Genomic DNA, 19,893 nt, shown 5'->3' with positions numbered 1-19,893 from the left:
ATCCAGTCTTTTCCCAAGGGAGGCAAGGGCTGATGGTAACAGAAGGATCATCAGTGGTCACGGACACAGCCGGAGGTCAAATGGACTCACCCAGTGAGAAAGCCACTCCATTTTCAATGATCTTTTCATCCTTCTACTCAAGTGAAAGCAATATTCTTAGACCGGTGCCCACGTGACCCTTCTAACCCTTACTCACGCCCCCTTTTAATAGAGCAAACCCTTTGCTCACAGTCGGCACCAGGGACAACATCTAGCCAAGTTCAGTAACGTTATTTATAGTATATTTTCAGGTTTGCCTCACATTCTTAGTAAGTAATATGTTTTTCCATCTGCTATAGTATATAATATTTGCTTTTGAAGTAGATTTAAGTGAAGTAAGAGCCAAGTAAAAAAATATTCAGAGTATATTTACATATATGTTATGCACACATATACAAAGAATATGTTTGCAAAGACTGTATATACACATATATACATATTTACTGTATTATGTATTATGTACGTATATGTACAAAGAAAATACTACTAAATAATAGTACAGGGAGTGCATTAATGCGACAGAAGTTTTAAGAGGAAAATGCAAATAACTGAAGTTTCAGAGGCACTGAATAGCTTTTTATGATATAAATAAAGAGAACTAAATTGTTACTATTTTATATGCTTTTTACAATGTAATATAATACAATCTAATTAAATAATTTAATCTCAAAGTCATGGTATAAGACATGCATATAATTTTAGGTTAACAGTATATTTTTTATTATTTGCAGTATTAATAGCAGTAATCTTACACATGCAATCAAAAGATTCTGTAGCTTTTTTTTTTTTTTAATTTAAAGGGATTTAGCATAGAAAGTTTGCTCAAACTCTGAAACCATTAACAAGAAGAGGTGAATCTGGGGGACAGACCTCAGTTGAGGAACATAGTGAACATATCATTACACAATGTGTTGGCCTTTGTACGAAATAAGAATTACATAATCCATATTATTAAGGGAAACGAATACGCTATATTGCTTTCATATTTGTCTTTGTGCTAACACTTAATGTCTTTCTGCCAGGGGGGCCCAGGACTCCGAGGACCAAAAGGCCAGCGAGGTGACCCGGGCCTAAAGGTAAGGCTCTCTCTCTCTCATCCCCAGGCATGGTATACTTTTGGAGTTAAGTAATAGTTACCCTTGGCAATCTAATGCTCCTTATATATTTTTTAAATTTTAAAAAGTTTTATATCGGAGTATAGCCGATTAGTAACGCTGTGATAGTTTCAGGTGGACAGCAAAGGGACTCAGCCAGACACATCCATGTATCCATTCTCCCCGAAACTCCCTTCCCATCCAGGCTGCCACGTAACGTTGTAAAGCTTCTTATATTTTTATGGAAGTTGTGTTGAAGCCTTTCCCCTTATTCTTAAAAGCTTGTGTGTTTTCATCAGAAGAAGCCCTAACTCGGTGGCAAGGTTTCTGGGTCCGAGACGGAGTGTCAGTGCTCCGGGCGCTTCGGTTGCTTACGCGGCTCTTGCTCTTGCTCTCCTCTTTCCTGTCTGCAACAAAGATGCGTCTTAGGGGGAGCGCTGAATCACAGCCAGGCCGCGGTCCTCCAGGGACCTTAAGGTTTTACACTCCTCTCCTTCCCTCCCACCACGCGCCGTCAGACACACAGCCCTGTCTTCCGTTCTCACTGCCCAAGGCCACCAAGCGGGGTGGTTCAGTCTGTACCCCGTACAGAGGCCGCGACTCAAAGGAGCACGCCCTGCCGATCCCGGTCCAGGAACACGTTTCCCTGCTTCGCACATAGGCACCTAAGGGGTGGCAGGCGCCCAGCCTAAGCGAGTTCAGGCCCCACCCATCATCTCTATTTCTGGCTCCAGGGGCCTGATGTTTTGGATTGAGTCTTCATATATGCCCCAGATTCGTTTCTTTAGAGTTACACTGGAGCACATCACACCCTTAAGCCCCGCAGTCGTGCACGACTGCCTTGAGAGTCAGCCTCAGCTCCTTGGCTTCAGGCCTCTGATCGCTCTTCCGCCTGTCTCATCTTCACCGTGCTGCTCTGCGTCGTCCCCAGCCATCTTGCTTGACTTACTGCTTCAACACGATCACTTATTAAATCCACACAGCATTTATTCATGGAGGAGAGAACACTGCAGCTTTTTTTTAGTAGAAAATTGGAGACAAGTGGAACAAGGTAAGAGAGAATGGGGCGAGGCCGAGGGGGAGTCCGTGAAAGAAGGCTGGAGAGCATGGATCGGGTACCACCCAGCTCCACACTCAGACCACACGAGGTCTTCTTTGTTGTTCTGTTTTACTTTTTGCGATTGCGGCACGTTTTCTCAGGCAGAGGCGATGGATCTTGGCTCCACGTATGAGAGTACATGCCACAATATCTTCGATAAACGCAGAGCAGCGCCCCAGAGATGACAGATCACAGTAACGAAGGAAGGGAATGCCGTTTGGCTGGATGGTGGGAACCTTTGAAGGCCAAGAGGGTGGTCTTGTACCGCTTACATCTTTCAGATTTGTGATGCAGTGTGGGGGGTCTAATTCCTCACATTGTTGGCACAGCGTTCTTATTTATGGAAACCACTATAAATAAAGCTGCAGCAGCTACTGTGTTTTCTCTCCTGGCTCGCTGATGACTCTAGGCCTGGGAGGCGAGTCCTCTGAGGCTTCGTGTCTCGTTTTATGTCTGAGGAAAGTTAATGAAGTAGAAGATAAATGCACTCAGCAGGAACATCGGGTAGTAGATATTTCTGGGTTCCAGGGGGTCTGACTTACCTTTGGCATGACCTTCTTGCCTTCCAGGGACCAGATGGCCCTCGGGGTGAAACGGGCCCTCCTGGACCTCAGGGCCCCCCGGGGCCCCAGGGACCAAGCGGTCTCTCCATTCAAGGGATGCCTGTGAGTTGTGTGTCAGTGTTGGGGTGGGTTTTGTTGTTCTCACTTCCCCATGAGTTATAGAGAATGAGCTTTTGTCTTCCACCCCTAGTAATGATCCACAGCCTCTTCCAGCCCCTGAAAGTAAGGACTGGGAAATGAGCATGATGATCGAGAGCTCATTCATAAGCCAGCTTTTCACTCAGTAAACAGGGCCTGTATGTTTATGTACGTGCCCAGGGAGTAGGTACAGCCACAGATGATTTGTCTAGAAAAGAAAGCAAGGCTTGACACGTACGGCTCCTTTTTTCTTGTTTGACCAAGTCCTTAGTGGGTATGATAAACCTGGAAAGGGACAGATGTTATATGACTTAAGTTTTTCATTTTGTATTTGTAGTAATCGTGGAGCTACAACCACAAAGCCATTTATTTAGATCTTTATCTCGACAGGCCATCAAAGTGGGCTGCGATGAGTTTAACATTATAGACGATATGCTCTTTACAGCCACATGAGCTGTTTGTACCACTGAAAGCAAATTCAATTCCATTCACTGATTTTCATTTAACTTAGTAGAGGAATCTAGATTTAAGGAATAAAACCAGTCTCTGTAATTAGTATTTGTGCCATTGTACACATTTTTAAGTGCAGTTTTAGTCTAAATGGTTGAAACACAGCTTCAGCAGATCCTCCCGTGCGTGTGATGGCGTGTCCCTGGCTCAGGCGTCTTCATTTCCAGAGCCATTTACACATGAATGAATTATTCTTATTTAACATGCCAGCTTGTGTAATTACAATTAACACTAAGAATTCGTTGAGGTCTTGCTACAGGGCAGGTGCTGTGTTTGCTTTTCCTTTTTATAAGTTTCTAGCCAAACAAAACAAAAGTATATATAGATGTAAGTTTTAACATCTAAGCTATAAATAATACTGAAATATTCAAGACTCTGCTCATGTATTTACAATATAAGCTTAACTAAATCAGATTGTATGCACTGTGTCTAAACTATTCCGAAATATAAACCTTCTACTCTGTAAGCATGCTTACATAAGTTGTGTAGCTTATGTGAAAAGTGAAATATGCTGTATTTGGATGTTAGTGTAGAAACAATTTAATGTTGAAAATGTTAAGAGTCAGCAGAGGAAGAGACTAAGGACTTACCAGTTTCCTTTTGTGAACTTAACCCCCGTGTCCTTTCGGATGTCCAGGGAATGCCAGGTGAAAAAGGAGAGAAAGGAGAGATCGGATTGCCTGGCCCACAGGTACTATTTTTATTTTTTACTCCATTGCTCTCAGTCTAGAGCTTTACCAAGAAAAAGGACCGTAGCTTCTGAAGTCTGCTGTGATCTTGGCAGTGAACGGTTTCTATGCTGAGGACCAGCAGCCTATATTCGTTGACCTTTGGCCCCCACCCGAGGGTCCTCCTGACGCTGCCCCGGGTGAACCCCGGTGGGTGAACCCCGGTGGGGGACATTTGCTTTTCTTCCGGTAAATAAGCTCTGGGTGCCGTGTCCTCAGTCAGGAAAGCTTCACCCGTATGGTTTCAGGTTTGTTTGGAGGCCTTGACTTATTCGGGGCAGCTGGCTGGGCGGGTGATTGGTTTCCGCGATTCTGACACCGTCCTGTCTTTGCTCTGTCTAGGGTGTCCCGGGCAGCGTTGGTTCACCAGGACGCGACGGCTCCCCGGGCCAGAGGGTAAGACGTGCCCAAGATTGCCCGTTAGCACAGTGCGTGTCTCACCAGGTCTCTCTCTGCTGGCAGGCTCTGTGCAGGGAAGTCAAACCATGTGCTTTGTTTTGTTTTTTCCTTTATTTTTTCTCCCATCTATCTACGTTCTGCCAATCCTGCATCTGTTTACCTTAACTGGTGTTCTTCCATATCCACAACTTTCCTCAAAACCTAGAAACTTTCAGCAGACCTTCTCAAATCAGCCACACCTCTTTCTGAATGTTCCCAGAAGCTGAATGCAATTTGCACTGAATTGTGGCGTTGGTCTAACAGATTTTCCAGTTGTTTCAAATTCTCAAGGAACAAACCTAAAGGAAATCAAGAATCATAAGAATTGGAATTTAATGATGATGACTATCTGTAATAGTCTCCATTTCTTTGGCACACATCAGCAGTCATTTCTTGGAACCTGTTCAAGTGCATGGCAATAAAAGAATGTATAGGGTGGTTGAGGGCTGACTTAACATCCAGAGTTTGTTTGGTCAACATGTCTTCACTGAGCCAGGTTTGAGGGGTTTTGTCCTCAAAGAATTTAGAGCTTAATGGGGGAAACAGAACCAAATAAGAAACATGCTATCGTGGGAGAATTTACAGAGCCCTGTAGGGCACAGGAATAGATAACCAAGCCAGACCTGGAGGGTTGGGGAAGGAAAGCTTCCCGGAGGCGGCACCACATAGACTGGTTTTCAACTGAGGGAGAGAAATCAGCCAGGAAGGACGGGGAAGCCCTTGCAAGCAGGGGGAACAGCATGCGTGGCGGGTGGAGGGTGGAGTGGACGAGCAGGTGGGCATCTCCGTTCCTGCGCGTGGTTCAGTGTGGCCGGAGATGAGAATGCACTGTCTGTATGTGTGTCTGTGTGCACACACAAGTGTACACGGGTGTGCACATGCCTTGGTGTGGAGAGCTTGCCAAGAGATGGCCCCGAAGAGGTAAACACAAATTCACTGACATCATCGCTTCTTTTTTTCGGACCAAGGATTTTGAGCTTTTACAGGAAGGCAATAGAAAGTTATTACATTTTCAGCAACAGAGAGAGACTGATCTTCCTCAAAAGGTCACTGGCAGCTGCGCAGTTTTTCTTAAGACTGGATTATATACAGTGGCCTCCACTTAGATCCAGTCCAGTAAAGGACAGCTCGTTCAGCGGCATTCGCTGATATCGTAGGGACAGCTAACCCACTAGGGTAGCAAATGATTAGCTGGAGGATGTAGTTCTCTACTCAGAACAGGTTGCCTTTAGCTATACTGCTCAAGGATAAGGAAATAAATGTTTTCTATAGGGGTACAGGTGTGGGAATTTAAATTCCTTCCATGTTAGGTTTTTTTTTTGGTTTCACATTCAACTTTCATTTGCTTAAAATCTCAGTTCAATCTCCATCCATCAAATGGGATTAGTCGGTAAAGCACGTCCAGGTGAATGTATCTAAAAAGAGGCATTCTCTAGAAGTAAGATTTATGTAGGTGTCTTGAACATGTGGAAGGAGTGTCTAAAAGTATTTATATGTTTTGGCAAAGGGCTTAGACTAAGATCCTGTGTGGTTACACACCTAGGTTCCTTCATGATTCCTGAAAACTCTGAAGCTCTGAAAACAGCAGTTCTAAAGGTTTGGTTCAGTGAATTTCCTTGATTTATCTATGCAGAGTCTAGTCTTGGAAAAGTTCTCCCAGAGCAAACATATTGGGTTAGTGTCCAGATCATTTGAGTCTGGGATTCTTTTAAAAGCACTATGCCAACACAGAATTTTTGATAAATATGTTGCCATTCTTCCAAACATGTTTCATTCTACAGGATAAAAAGTCTTAAGGCCTAATAAAGTGTCAATATATCTGTACATAGATTTTATTTCCCTCTCTCCCTCAATTTGAAGGTAAAACTTTCAGCTCAGTTCAGTCGCTCAGTGGTGTCTGACTCTTTGCGACCCCATGAATCGCAGCACGCCAGGCCTCCCTGTCCATCACCAACTCCCGGAGTTCACTCAAACTCATGTCCATTGAGTCGGTGACGCCATCCAGCCATCTCAGCCTCTGTCGTCCCCTTCTCCTCCTGCTCTCAATCTGCCTCTAATGCCTATTTTGAAAAATTTGTGGATGGGAAGGGAATTGCGTTTTTAAAATGGTTTCCAGAAGACACTCATTCTTTAAACGAGTTAAAGAAAAATTTAACTCATTAAAAATTTAATGTTAAAAAAATTGTGCCAACCCTATCCCAGTTGCTTTAGGAAAGATATTTGAAGGTAATACTATTCCAGTGTACAACTCTCGGGGCATCATTAACACATAATAATATGTAGTAGTATCTCCTGGAATGCCTACTCAGCTTGAGGGAGGGACTGCATATACATATTTTCATTATCTTAGTATCTTGTTTAATAAGATATTAGTTGAACTTGTATCTTAATTCAGTACAAGCTGTGTGTCATGTGGGCTTCCCCGGTGGCTCAGTGGTAAAGAATCTGCCTGCAACGCAGGGGAAACAGAAGACATGGGTTCTGTCAGGGAGATCCCCTGGAGCAGGAACTGGTGGCCCTCCAGTGTTCTTGCCTGGAGAATCCCGTGGACCGAGGAGCCTGGCGGGCTGCAGTCCACGGGGTCGCACAGAGTCGGAGGCGACCGAGTGACTTCACTTTCATCCCCGCTCTGCCTGAGGCACAGTTGCGCTCAGAAGGAAAGCGATAATGCTGATTATGGTGATGATGGCAGGAGCAACCGTGGCACAGAGCTGTCTGAGAGCAGACACACGGGGTGAAGAGACTTACTGCTGAGATGCCTGAGGAGCCTCTCCTGGAAAGCGTTTTCCAGGAAATCGGGAAGGCAGTTGTTTTGCCGTTACGCCAAGCACTGAAATCACTCGTTGGGCTTCTCTGGTGGCTCAGAGGTAAAAAAATCTATGTGCCAGTGCAGGCAACATGGGTTTGATCCCTGGGTTGGGACGATCCCCTGAAGAAAGAAATGACAACCCACTCTAGTATTCTTGCCTGGGAATATTCTTGCCTGGGAAATCCCATGGAGAGAGGGGCTTGGCGGGCTACAGTCCATGGGGTCTCAAAGAGTCGGGCATGATTTAATGACTAAACAGCACCACCAAACCCTGCAGTCACTCATTTATTCCTTGTTGTTGTTCCGTCACTCAGTCGTGTTCGACTCTACAACCCCATGAACTGCAGCACGCCAGGCTTCCCTGTCCCTCAGCATCTCCTGAGTTTGTTCAGTCTCATCTCCGTTCATCCTCTGTCGCCCGCTTCTCCTCTCGCCTTCAATCTTTCCCAGCCTCAGGCCCTTTTCTAGTGAGTCAGCTCTTCGCATCATTACCATGCCCCATTTCTTCTGCTAGTCAAGTGATGGGCTGTCCCTTACTGGTCATCCTTCTTTTAAAAAATCTTTGTCTTACTGAGAGTTAAGAATTCACAGCCCCAAACTGTGATCGATGCCCTGCTTATTAGCTTAGGGAAAGGCCAGCGTCCCTCACCTGGAGCCAGGGCCAATGTCACCCCTCCATTTAGTCTGCAAGGAGGGGAGTTTAGCAGAGAACAAAGAGAGGATTAAGCATCTCCTCTTTAAACAGGAAACATGTTTTCTTTCTAAAATTTCTAGCTCATTCTGGCTTTTCCCAAGGGGAATCATGGACTCGTAGAGGCAGCTCATATTCAACCCTGGGCCTCAGGCCATAAGCAAGGCCAGCAGAAGTTGGACTTCTTCCCTGAAGCAGTCTCAGCCTCTGGCTCAGTGCAGGACCCCGCCGTGTAAAGCAGCAGTGTGCAAGCAGGCTGAGCAGCCGGGTGGGCGCGGGCGTCGGTTTTCATCCTGCATCATTGCAGCCGACAGCACCCTCATCCTTTCTTCTTTTCCCTGTTCGTCTTGCCCTCTCCCTTCTGCCTCGTTCCTCCTCTCTGCTTGATGTCTGTGACCACAGGGCCCACCCTGCGGTCTTTAGGCTCCTCTGATGTAGGCTGGACATCTCTGCCCCCACCCTGGTCATCCAAGTGGTCCTAAGAGGAACCAGGAAAAACAGGAAAGACGTGGATGATAAGTATATGAACTGAAAAAGAAAGAAAGGAAAAACTACCTTTTTTCTAGTTCTGAGGCTCACTTATATCCAAGACCACCAGCTGACTGTCAGCCACTCCAAATAGAAACTTTAAAAAAAGATTTTTTTTTTCCAATTCTTACTACGGTTTTATAAAAAGGCCGAGAGACAAGAAATAAAAATGACCGGGAGATACATATTTTATGGCACCTGGAAGATAGTAGTAATTCCTCCCTGGTACCAAGGGTATTCGTTTTAGAATTCCAAGTAAAACTGAACTGGAATGCTTCCTTGCTCCAGGTTACCACTCCCTGCACCTCCCGTTTTCATGCCATAACCACAGGCTTCCCGTTCCATCTGTGAAAGAGGAAATTCTGTTTTAAAGTTCTGCATATGAATTCTGCTGAACTTGTGGTTAGGAGAAGCAGGATGGCCCAGTGGTAAATATCAGAGACTTGGACAGTTAGCCAGACCTGAGTTTGAACTCTAACCATGGGACACGGAGCCAGTCACTTAAAGAGTTCAAGGCTCCCTTTCCTCATCTGAGTGGGAAAAATAATATTTGAGTCCATAGAGCTATTGTGGAAATTGATTCAAATAAGGACATGCTAAGTCACTTCAGTTGTATCCGACTCTTTGTGACCCCATGGACTGTAGCTCGCCAGGCTCCTCTGTCCATGGGATTCTCTAGACAAGAATATTGGAGTGGTTTGCCGTGCCCTCCTCCAGGGGATCTTCCTGTCCCAGGAATCGAACCCACAACTCAGGTCTCCTGCACTGGCAGGCAGGTTCTTTACCGCTAGTGCCGCCTGGGAAGCCCTTCATATAAGGAATTTCTGTGTAAAAATTCAACTCTAGCTGGTATTCACTATTTTCAGTGTAGAGCCAATGAGTCAGGACAGGACAGTATTTTATAATGCCTGTCCTTGACATTATCAAGGTAACTGAGAAGATTTTAATGAACTGCAAAAAAAAAAAAAAAAAAAGAAAGAAAGTCTAAAGAAAAAGCAAGTTCTTATTGTTTAATTTTCTTGGAGTCTATGTTGAAAGGATCCTTGGACCGTGTTTCCTTTTTATGTGGATTTGATGTATGCAAGGACTTCCCTGTTGGTTCAGACGGTAAAGAATCTGCCTGCAATGCAGGAGACCTCGGTTCCATCCCTGGATTGGGAAGACTCCTTGGAGAAGGGAATGGCTACCCACTCCAGTATTCTTGCCTGGAGAATTCCATGGACAGAGGAGCCTGGCAGACTATAGTCCCCATGGGGTTGCAAAGAGTCGGACCCGACTCAGCGACTCCACAAAGGCCGTATTTGTGATGAATGTCCCATTTCATCAAAGTAAGTTGTGCTTGCTTAAAATATCCTTGAAGAACTGAACTGGAGTCAGCGATCTGGATTTAATTTCTATCATAAATGTCAAGCTCTGATGAGAGATTCATCTAAGGGATATTTTGTTAAATACTAAGATTCATGATAATTACCCCCTTGAGTATCTTCCTCCTCCAGAAAAGGAAATACAAAAAACTAGCACAAAGCTAGTGGAGAGAATGATTTGATTTTCTTTTCCATGGGTCTAGACAGATTTTTAATAAAATCCCAAAAAAACCTTCTCCCAGTCAACCACAGTGATGACAGTCTTTGCGATTGGGACTTGGCAGATTATTTTAATAAAAACAGCAGCAGCCACTATTATTGATTATCGGCTAAGTGCAGCGCTCTACAGATGTTGTGTTCCCCAGTCCTCAGAGTGACCACAGATGCTGGGACTGTCACCCCGTTACAGACACAGAGAATCTGAAGCTCGGAAACTTGAAGTAACGCAAACAGTGCCACACAGCTAGCAAGCATTGCAGCAGGATTCTAATCCACTCTCAGGCTCCAACACTGCACTCTTTCTTTCCACAAAATTATATTAAAGGTTAAAGTGGACTTTGCTAATATGGGCAACTCTTCCAGTAAAGATATTAATAAGCAGGACTCCATCACCAAAGACACCTCACCCAGTGTTTTGGGGGCAGAAGGAGCCCCGTTTGGGTTACTTTCTTGATGAAGTAGAAGCTGATAGTTCACACATGAGGACTATGTTTCTTTGGTTACATTTCACTTTTACTTGGATAACGGCCCATTTGAGGAGAGAACCATTACTTAGTGAATTAGTTCTTGTTATTACTGGCTTTAAAGATGCTTCTACTTGGAGACAGCATACACATGATATCCATCTTGCACTCTGATTCCAACGCTGACCTTTGGGGCCAAGGCAGACATGTTTATATTTGAAAACTAGCAGTTCCACAACATAAGTGATCAAGCTGTTGTTTTGTGTTTTCTTTGTTTTTTGAATATGCACATTCCTGAGCTTTAGCCTCAGAGATTCAGATACTAATGGTCTTGGGTGTGACTTAGGAATGTATAGTTTAAAAACAATTACTGATTCTAATAAACAGCTAGGTTTTAGAACCACTGGGTAATACATTATGTTAAACCTTTTGCACGTCAAAGTAATTTCTAGGGTTGAATATTGCTTTTGTTTTCATTCACTGGAATCACCACTGCAGGTTACTAAAGCTATACACGTTTATATATCTATATATACATTTAAATTATACATGTAATACATATATAAATTTGTACATTTTAAAAATAGCGTATTGTGCACCTATATAAAATGCATATGTATATGTTTGTATCTGCATGTGTGTGACTGAAAACTCCCCAGCGTGACTCCGCATGGAAGCGCGCTCAGGGCTGATCTCCGTCTCTAACCTGGCCAGTGTTTCAGGGTCTGAGGCTTTTTGCTCCTTGGCCCCTTAATCTGGTGGCTGGTCTGAAGCCTCTGCTGCTGGTAGCAGCCTGTTCCGTATGGCCGACTGCCTCCTGGCCCCTTGCCGGTGCTCTCAGGGCTGAAACTGTGCAGCGAGAGTCTCAGTGTTTCTTCAGTCCTCAGGGCTCAAGTTCGTTCTGGTTCAGCAAACGCGTCCGATGCCAGCGGCTCACGGGCCCCCCGGTACCCGAGGGGCTGGTGTTCGTCAAAGGACCTGCTCGGCCCTGCTTTAGTCACAGTTCGTGTCAGTGGTCCACCATCCTGGCTTCAAAGAGGGTGAGGAGAGACCGTCGCTCCTGAGCCACGGTCCTGAGGGCTCTTCTGACAGCTGCCGCTGCTGCTGTTCGGTCGTTGTTGTGTCCGACTCTTTAGCGAACCCATGACCTGTAGCCCACCAGGCTCCCCCGTCCCTGGGATTTCCCAGGCAGGAACGCTGTAGTGGGTTGCCATTTCCTTCTCTGGGGACTCTTCCCAGACCAGAGATCGAACCCGAGTTTCCTGCTTGGCAGGCAGATTCTTTACTACTGAACCACGAGGGAAGCCCATCTCTGATAACTACATAAGCATAAATATTCTAGCCTCTGACTTTAACTTGAGTTACAACATGCTCTGTGGGCACATCCATTGCATCTTTTTAGATGCTGTAGACAGAGTACCTTGAAAGTGCAAACTTTTTCAGTTCAGTTCAGTCGCTCAGTCATGTCCAACTCTTTGCCACCCCACAAATCGCAACACACAAGGCCTCCCTGTCCATCACCAACTCCCGGAGTTTGCTCAAACTCTCATCCTCTGTCGTCCCCTTCTCCTCCTGCCCCCAATCCCTCCCAGCATCAGAGTCTTTTCCAATGAGTCAACTCTTCGCATGAGGTGGCCAAAGTACTGGAGTTTCAGCTTTAGCATCAGTCCTTCCAATGAACACCCAGGACTGGTCTCCTTTAGGATGGACTGGTTGGATCTCCTTGCAGTCCTAGGGACTCTCAAGAGTCTTCTCCAACACCACAGTTCAAAAGCATCAGTTCTTTGGCACTCACCTTTCTTCACAGTCCAACTCTCACATCCATACATGACCACTGGAAAACCATAGCCTTGACTAGATGGACCTTTGTTGGCAAAGTAATGTCTCTGGTTTTGAATATGCTATCTAGGTTGGTCATAACTTTCCTTCCAAGGAGTAAGCGTCTTTTAATTTCATGGCTGCAGTCACCATCTGCAGTGATTTTGGAGCCCAGAAAAATAAAGTCTGGCACTGTTTCCACTGTTTCCCCGTCTATTTGCCATGAAGTGCTGGGACCAGATGCCATGATCTTAGTTTTCTGAATGTTGAGCTTGAAGCCAACTTTTTCACTCTCCTCTTTTACTTTCATCAAGAACTTTTTAAGAGCCTACAAAAAAATTCTTGCCACCTGAAAAAAAGCATATGTGTTTGCTCTAGAGTGTAGAAAAGGAAACTGAAAAAATCAAAATTAATAAATTAGTTAAATGTGTATAAAACATTGCACTTGCTAATTTCAGCCATAGTTAAATTTGGTATTTATTCAAATATCAGTGATTTTGAAAACATATTTTGCAATAGATTTCCTTTTGCTGATAAATCATGGCCAACCATAACTTAATAAGCTGCTCAGAGCCAAATGTTTTCAAAAACAAACTATAAAAAAACTTTCAAGTTTTTATAGCAAAAATTATTTTTAATGTGTGTTGTGGTTGCATATTAATATTGAGGTGGGACTCCCAAAAAGGAGACGTGCTGGGAGCTGCTCAGCTTATAAAGCACCCCTGTTAGTAGGTGGCTGATTTTATGTACCTAAAAAGAGCATGTTTCGGTTTAAGTGAACTCTCACATTATGCTTCTCATTTAATCTTCTGCCCCTGTTAGTCATTCTTCATCGCTTAATTAAAGGTGTCTGCTTTTCATGAGCAGAGAAGGCAATGGCACCCCACTCCAGTACTCTTGCCTGGAAAATCCCATGGACAGAGGAGTCTGGTAGGCTGCAGTCCATGGGGTCGTTAAGAGTCAGACATGACTGCGCGACTTCACTTTCCCTTTTCACTTTCACGCATTGGAGAAGGAAATGGCAACCCACTCCAGTGTTCTTGCCTGGAGAACCCCAGGGACCGGGGAGCCTGGTGGGCTTCCGTCTATGGGGTCGCACAGAGTCGGACACGACTGAAGCGACTTAGCAGCAGCAGCAGCTTTTCATGAGGGTGCTTCACGCACAAATGCACAGGTGCTGAGATTGGCTCCCTGGTGTGAAAGGAAACGTCTACAGATCTGGAGATGTTTGCGAAGCGCAGACAGTTCACGTGGTCTTCCTTTTCACCAACTCTGTTGCTTCAATATGAAGAGTTGCTGCCGTTGCTCCTCCCCCTGGATGAAGGGCGAGGAGAGGCCCCGGAGCCGGCCTGAGCTGAGTGGCCCCTGGGTGGGGAGGGTGGACCAGCCTCCTGGGGCCCTTGACCTGAACCCCTCATCTGGGAACCCCTGCCTGGACCCCCACGCCACGACTGGATGCCCTTCTGCGTGTTCCCGTGGAACCCTCTAGTCCCCGCATCGAGGCTCATTGCTGTTTACTTTCAATTGTTGACTTTTCTCAAAACCATCACCTCCTTGAAAACAAATTGTCTTGTTCATTGTTGACTATCCAAAAGCTAGCAAAAGCCCAGCACACAGTAGTTCTGCAACTATATTTTAATATGACAAACGTGAGGCTTACAAGTGAAAAAAATCTTTCAGAGATGAATTTAAAATGTGATTGTTAAAACATAAAGCTATGTGATGAAAATATGAACTTTTTTGCAGTTAGAAAGAAATCGGGGGGGAGGGAAATGGCTTTGCTTATGTTTCTAAAATAATATAGAGCCTAACATCTTTTTTTTTTAATATTTATTTACTGGGCTGTGCCAGGTCTCCGTTGCAGCAGGTAGGACCTAGCTCCCTGACCAGGGACCGAACCCAGGCCCTTCTGCACTGGGAGCTCAGCGTCTTAACCACTGGACCGCCAGGGAAGTCCCCCTAATATATTTTAAATTATAACCAGGTATAGCAAGTAAATTTTAATTTGGAATGAGGGAAACAGGAAACTCATAGTACCCTTAAGAATGCCTTTACTGTTAAAATGTTATTTCTAAAAATGTGCATTTGTTCATGAAAATCCATGAATGAAAGTGCTAGAGTGAACTATAGATACTGTGTATAAATAGATAGCTAACGAAAACCTACTATATAGCACAGGGAATTCCACTCAGTGGCCTGTGGTGACCTAAGTGGGAAGGAAATCCAAGAGAGGCTACACACACACACACACACGCACACAGCTGATTCACTTTGCTGCACAGCAGAAACTAACAACATTGTAAAGCAACTATACTCCAATAACAAGAGAAAGTGCTAGAGTGAAATGCATGGAACGGATGCTCCTGGACCCTGGCCTGTGCCCTCCATGCCCTGGCTGCTAACAGCTCAGTTACCTCTACTGTAGAGAACTACCCTTGGAAATGCCACCTTGGCTCCATGCATGTGTGCATGCTAAGTCCCTCAGTCATGTCCGACTGTGTGCAAGCCCACGGACTGCAGCCCACCAGGCTCCTCTGTCCATGGGATTCTCCAGGCAAGAATACTGGAGTGGGTTGCCATTCCCTTCTCCAGGCGATCTTCCTGCCCAGGGATCGAACCCACGGCTCTTATGTCTCCTGCATTGGCAAGCGGGTTCCTTATTACTAGAGCCACCCGGAAACCCAGCCAATGATGGACTGGCTAACCCTGAGGCGCCACCCACCGTGCAGAGCTCCCCGACGAGAGCAGACCTCAGCCAAACCCAGTTTTGACCTAACCCCTGTACCTGCCCTCTCCTGCCTCCCTCACTACCTGAAAGCTTTCTCCTAGACCACTCCTCTGTAAAGCATATAAAACTGCGCCCTCACTTCTGTCTGGCCGCACGGGGCCCTCGTGGCCGTGGGCTGGCTCCAGGTGTGGCGAGCGAGCTGCCCTCGTTGCAGAGCACAGGCTCCGTCATGGTGGCACTCGGAATCGAACCCGTGTCCTCTGCATTGGCAGGTGACTGGACCACCAGGGAGCCCCCTCCCTCTATAAATCAAAGGCACAAAAGCCTGGTCTGCTTCTAGGAAACCCCCCTCAGGTAGTCACTGAAATGCAATTTCAGCTTCTGGGGCTGGAGAACTCCCGACCCCTCTCCTCCATGCTTGTGAGGGTTCAAGAGCAAAGCCGGAAAAGATTGGCATCCCCCCCACCCCCATGCATTTCTGGGCTAATTATACCTGCAATTAATATTTATTTATTCAACTTGATTATCAGAGCACTTCTTCTAAGAGTGTCATTTTTATTCCACTTTAATTTTTTTTTAGTATGTATTTGGTGCCAACCATGTGCTAGGGAGGTATTAGGAATAGAACAGTGAATAAGACATAATTTCTTCCCTCAAAGAAGAAAAAAAAGAAATCTCAGTTTCCGATGAGATGGTTAGATGGCATCACCGACTCAATGGACATGAGTTTGGGTAAACTCCGGGAGCTGGTGATGGACAGGGAGGCCTGGCGTGCTGCAGTCCATGGGGTCGCAAAGAATCAGACATGACTGAGTGACTGAACACCAACAGCTTCCGAGGTGCCCTTTAGGAAGAGCAGTGGTCCCCAACCTTTTTGGCACCAGAGATCAGCTTTGTGGAAGCCAGTTTTTCCATGAACCAGCAGTGGGGGATGGTTTGGGGATGATTCGGGGATGATTCAAGCTCATGACATCCATTGTTCAGTGTATTTCTGTTATTACATCAGCTCCACCTCGGATCAGCAGGCACGAGCTCCTGGAGTTGGGCACCCCGAGAACGCAGAGTGAACAAACATGCAGTCTCCTCTTTGGATGCGACCACACGGGAGCAACAGCCTCTCGCCAAATTTAGTTCTGCGTAACGACATTCCATCCTCTCTCCTCCCGCATGAGAGGCACCAGCTGTCTGTAAATCGAGCACACTGAACAGTGTTCTTGGTAGTGTCCTTCGGGTGATCCAGTGGAGGAGAGGCCTGATGGAGCGTTGCTTTGTGAGCGCCTTCCCCGTAATCGAGAGGGAGGAGCTGATGCGCTTTTTCCTGCAGATCCTCCCTGGAATGGTGCAGTCTTTTCAGAAAATACGCCTTGGCTTGCTCCCTCTGCATAACATCGCCCTTGCTTGTTTTTGAGAATTTTGTCTCTCTGGACACAGCCTGGAAAAGAGTCCGGGAAGGCTGCCTGCAGCCAGGCTGCTCTCCTGACTGCTGGGCAGCGGTGTTGGCCACGTACCACGTGCGGCCTCACACGGGAGTGTGTTTGCTTCCCCTCCAGTGCTGGGAGAGTTTTAAGGCAGGAAGCAAATGAAGTTCTTTTCAAAATGTCTTCTTAAATTATTGAGTATGTCCTCAGAGTCCCTGGTTTTGTTATGTGAACTTCATATAGGAAATACTAGTAGATATAAAAAAATTTTTTTAATGGTAAAGGCTCCTAATCTCTTTTGATCCGAAATTTTCTCACTTATAATATGAAGCAGTTGGGCTGAAGGAGTTATAAGGTTCTGGTTTTCTCTTACATGTTCTGATTTTTTATACCCTCTTCCTGGATATGCTGTATTTAAACTCCATGTAAAATAATATCTTTCAACCTATGTCAGTATTAATATTTGTTGTTTAGCTAGGAAGGATGTGTGTGCATGTTTGTGTAATTTAATCTATATCAGGACCTATCCCTGCAGCTTTCTGACTTAATAATATTTTTGAGTGAATAACTGAAGTGACTGAATAGAGGTAGCAGTGAAAAAACCCACTAGCTCAAATATTATGAACAAAAGTCCTAAAATCTCAGTGATTTAAAACAATGAAAAAATAATAAATGAAATGAAGTCTATTGTTGGTCCCAGCCCAGCACTGTCCACAGAATGGGTAGAGGAGTTGGGTAGTTAGTCTCTGATTTGTAGAGTCATTTAGGAACTCAAGGTCTTGCCATCTTGAGACACTGATCCTCAACATGTGGGCCCTGAAGCTGTTACAGAAGGGAAAAGAAGGTGGAGGATTACTCCCCAGAAATTCTTGTGGGCCAGAGCTGGAACTGGCCTCTCTCCACTGGCCAGAGCTCAGCCCCTGGCTTCCCACGGAATTGCTGAACAAGAGGCTGGAAGATGGAAGCGCACAGCGTGCTCAGGCAGGAAAGGAAAACCATGAGGCCTGGTGGGCTCTGGAGTCTCTGCCTCATCTGGCTCTGAGACTTGCTGGTATTTGGACCTGAGAACAGGATGAAAGGGCCCACAGACCATCGCTGTTCCTACACACACATCCTTCCCATTTCATGTCTTTCTCCCAACTCACACCATTTCCTTTTGTCCAGCCTCGTTTTTACCTTCTTTTATTTGATTCCTGGAGATAAGGAGAGAGAGTGAAAGGGGGCCACCAAGGAGAAGGGTTTTCACGCGCGGGAAGAATGGGGAAGGTTCACTGGGAAAGTGGCGCGCTTCAGAAAGGGAGTTGGGAGAGGCAGCACGGACGCTGGCGGATGTTGGTTTCAACCGATCTGAGATGAGAATGGATTCCCAGGTGGCACTAGAGGTGAAGAGCCTGCCTGCCCAATGCAGGAGACTAAGAGACCCAGGTTCGATCCCTGGGTCAGGAAGATCCCTTGGAGAATGGCATGGCAACTTGCTCCAGTGTTCTTGCCTGGAGGATCCTATGGACAGGGGAGCCTGGTGGGCTACAGTCCATAAGGTCGTAAAGAGCTGGACAGGACTGAAGCGACTTAGCACGGGAATGGATTATTCTAGGAGGGGACAAATCCCAAGAGGAGAAGTCCATTTCTCCATGTAGTAGAAGATAATGTCTTGAACAAACTATATGAATTTATCATAAAGTTGAGATCAAAGATCCTCTCTCCTGTTTTTAATTACACTGGAAAGACCCGCACCCGCAGTTAAGAACCACAGCCACCGGACAGTAGGCCACTCCAGATGTGCTATTTTTTTTTAACATTCACATAAAAATAACACACACACATTCAGTGATTGGAGAAGATAATTTTTAAAGAGCAGCATTTGCTTTCTGTCTTTAACTGTTCCATCATGTAATGAGAAGCAAATGTGTATTCATGTTGACTTGCATTCAGCAAAGTTGCCCAGCAGTCAAAACTGTATCACTGCTGCAGGAAGACCCCCGATCCACCCCCAGGCAGTCCTTGAAGAGCTTCGGAGTTACAGATATTGTAGTGTGTATGCGGGGGTGTGTGTGTGTGTGTGTATGCACGTGTGTGTTAGTTGCTCAGTTGTGTCCAACTCTTTGCGACCCCATGGACTATAACCTGCAAGGCTCCTCTGTCCATGGAATTCTCTAGGCAAGAGTAATGGAATGGGTTGCATTCCCTTCTCCAGAGGATCTTCCTGACCCAGGGATCGAACCTGGGTCTCCAGCATTGCAGACAGATTCTTTACTATCTGAGCTAAAAGGGAGCCCGATACTGTAGTACTCCTAATTTGTAATACACTACTAGATTCCTGTGATAGGGGTTCCCTGTCCCCAAACTCTTAGGTCCTGAAAGACACTAATTTGTCTTTGTGTCTGGTCGTTAATGACCAGAATTGATCCCCCTTCTCACTAGTTGTGTTTAATTTAATAATAATTAAAAAAAAAACAAAAACGCTTTCTGAAAATAAGTTCCTGTGTAAGTTTATAAGTGGCATTTCTTACACCTAACATTCTTCCATTGGGCGATTTCATAGAGCCAACAGACACAAAAGTCTTTGCCAAGAACAGTTCCCATGAAGGGTTTAAAAGCAGTGAATCCTTGGAAGTTTGGAGCAAATGACAGGACTTGCTGCCCCAAATATGAAACGGGATTAAATGCAGCTTTTCTGAAAGCCATATAAAGTAGCTGCAGAGTTGACACGCTGTGTTTTTCTTCCCCCAGGGCTTTCCTGGAAAGGACGGGTCCTCTGGCCCTCCGGGTCCACCAGGGCCAATTGTAAGTATTTCCAGGAACTCCTGGGGCGCGGTGCTGCTTTAACGCCATTCACTTCTTGTGAGAGCTTTTCTGCTGCCAGGCCTTCCCTTTGCAGCCGTCTTTGCCGTGGTGTGGTGGCTCAGCCTCTGGTGCAGCACTCTTCCTAAGCATCCTCTAAAAGGATGCGTCCAGGGGGCTTGATTATTCCACCTCTGAGCCGCTTTGCCATAAGATCACCTGCATTGATTTCTTTTTTACTAGACGTAGGTAAGGCTTGAATTAGAAAGAACTACATCTAACCAACACAGTGGAGACTTTCCCACAAAGAGTCTTCCTTAATTCTGTGCTGGTTGGAAACAGGAATAAGCAGTGAGTCCTGAAGCTGGCTTCAGGAAGGTGGCGGGGCGGCAGGGGTGGGAGGCAGTGTTTGCTGTCCCTTCTGGAGAGCTGTTTTGTTGGGAACGTCCGTCTTTACCTTTGCT

At 45.6% G+C, this 19,893-nt stretch overlaps 1 protein-coding gene across 7 annotated transcripts in view; it reads left to right on the top strand.

Annotated features, from left to right (window-relative positions):
- Window positions 1-19,893, top strand: part of COL14A1 (collagen type XIV alpha 1 chain) — a 229,315-nt gene that overhangs the window by 163,879 nt on the left and 45,543 nt on the right. For 6 of the 7 annotated variants that reach the window (XM_006074691.4, XM_044928491.2, XM_044928490.2 and 3 more), the window contains exons 37-41: window positions 1,062-1,115; window positions 2,802-2,897; window positions 4,081-4,134; window positions 4,514-4,567; window positions 19,379-19,432. In XM_006074691.4, coding sequence (XP_006074753.3) covers window positions 1,062-1,115; window positions 2,802-2,897; window positions 4,081-4,134; window positions 4,514-4,567; window positions 19,379-19,432 — 312 coding nt within the window. Of the gene's footprint in view, window positions 1-1,061; window positions 1,116-2,801; window positions 2,898-4,080; window positions 4,135-4,513; window positions 4,568-16,236; window positions 17,103-19,378; window positions 19,433-19,893 lie in introns of those variants that run through there. The other variant, XM_044928492.2, reaches the window with a different exon arrangement.

This window comes from Bubalus bubalis, chromosome 15 (assembly GCF_019923935.1).
Source record: "Bubalus bubalis isolate 160015118507 breed Murrah chromosome 15, NDDB_SH_1, whole genome shotgun sequence".
NCBI classification, from domain to species: Eukaryota; Metazoa; Chordata; class Mammalia; order Artiodactyla; family Bovidae; genus Bubalus; species Bubalus bubalis.
Note: the sequence above shows the minus strand (reverse complement) of the source record. Positions and strands in the feature narration are given on the sequence as shown.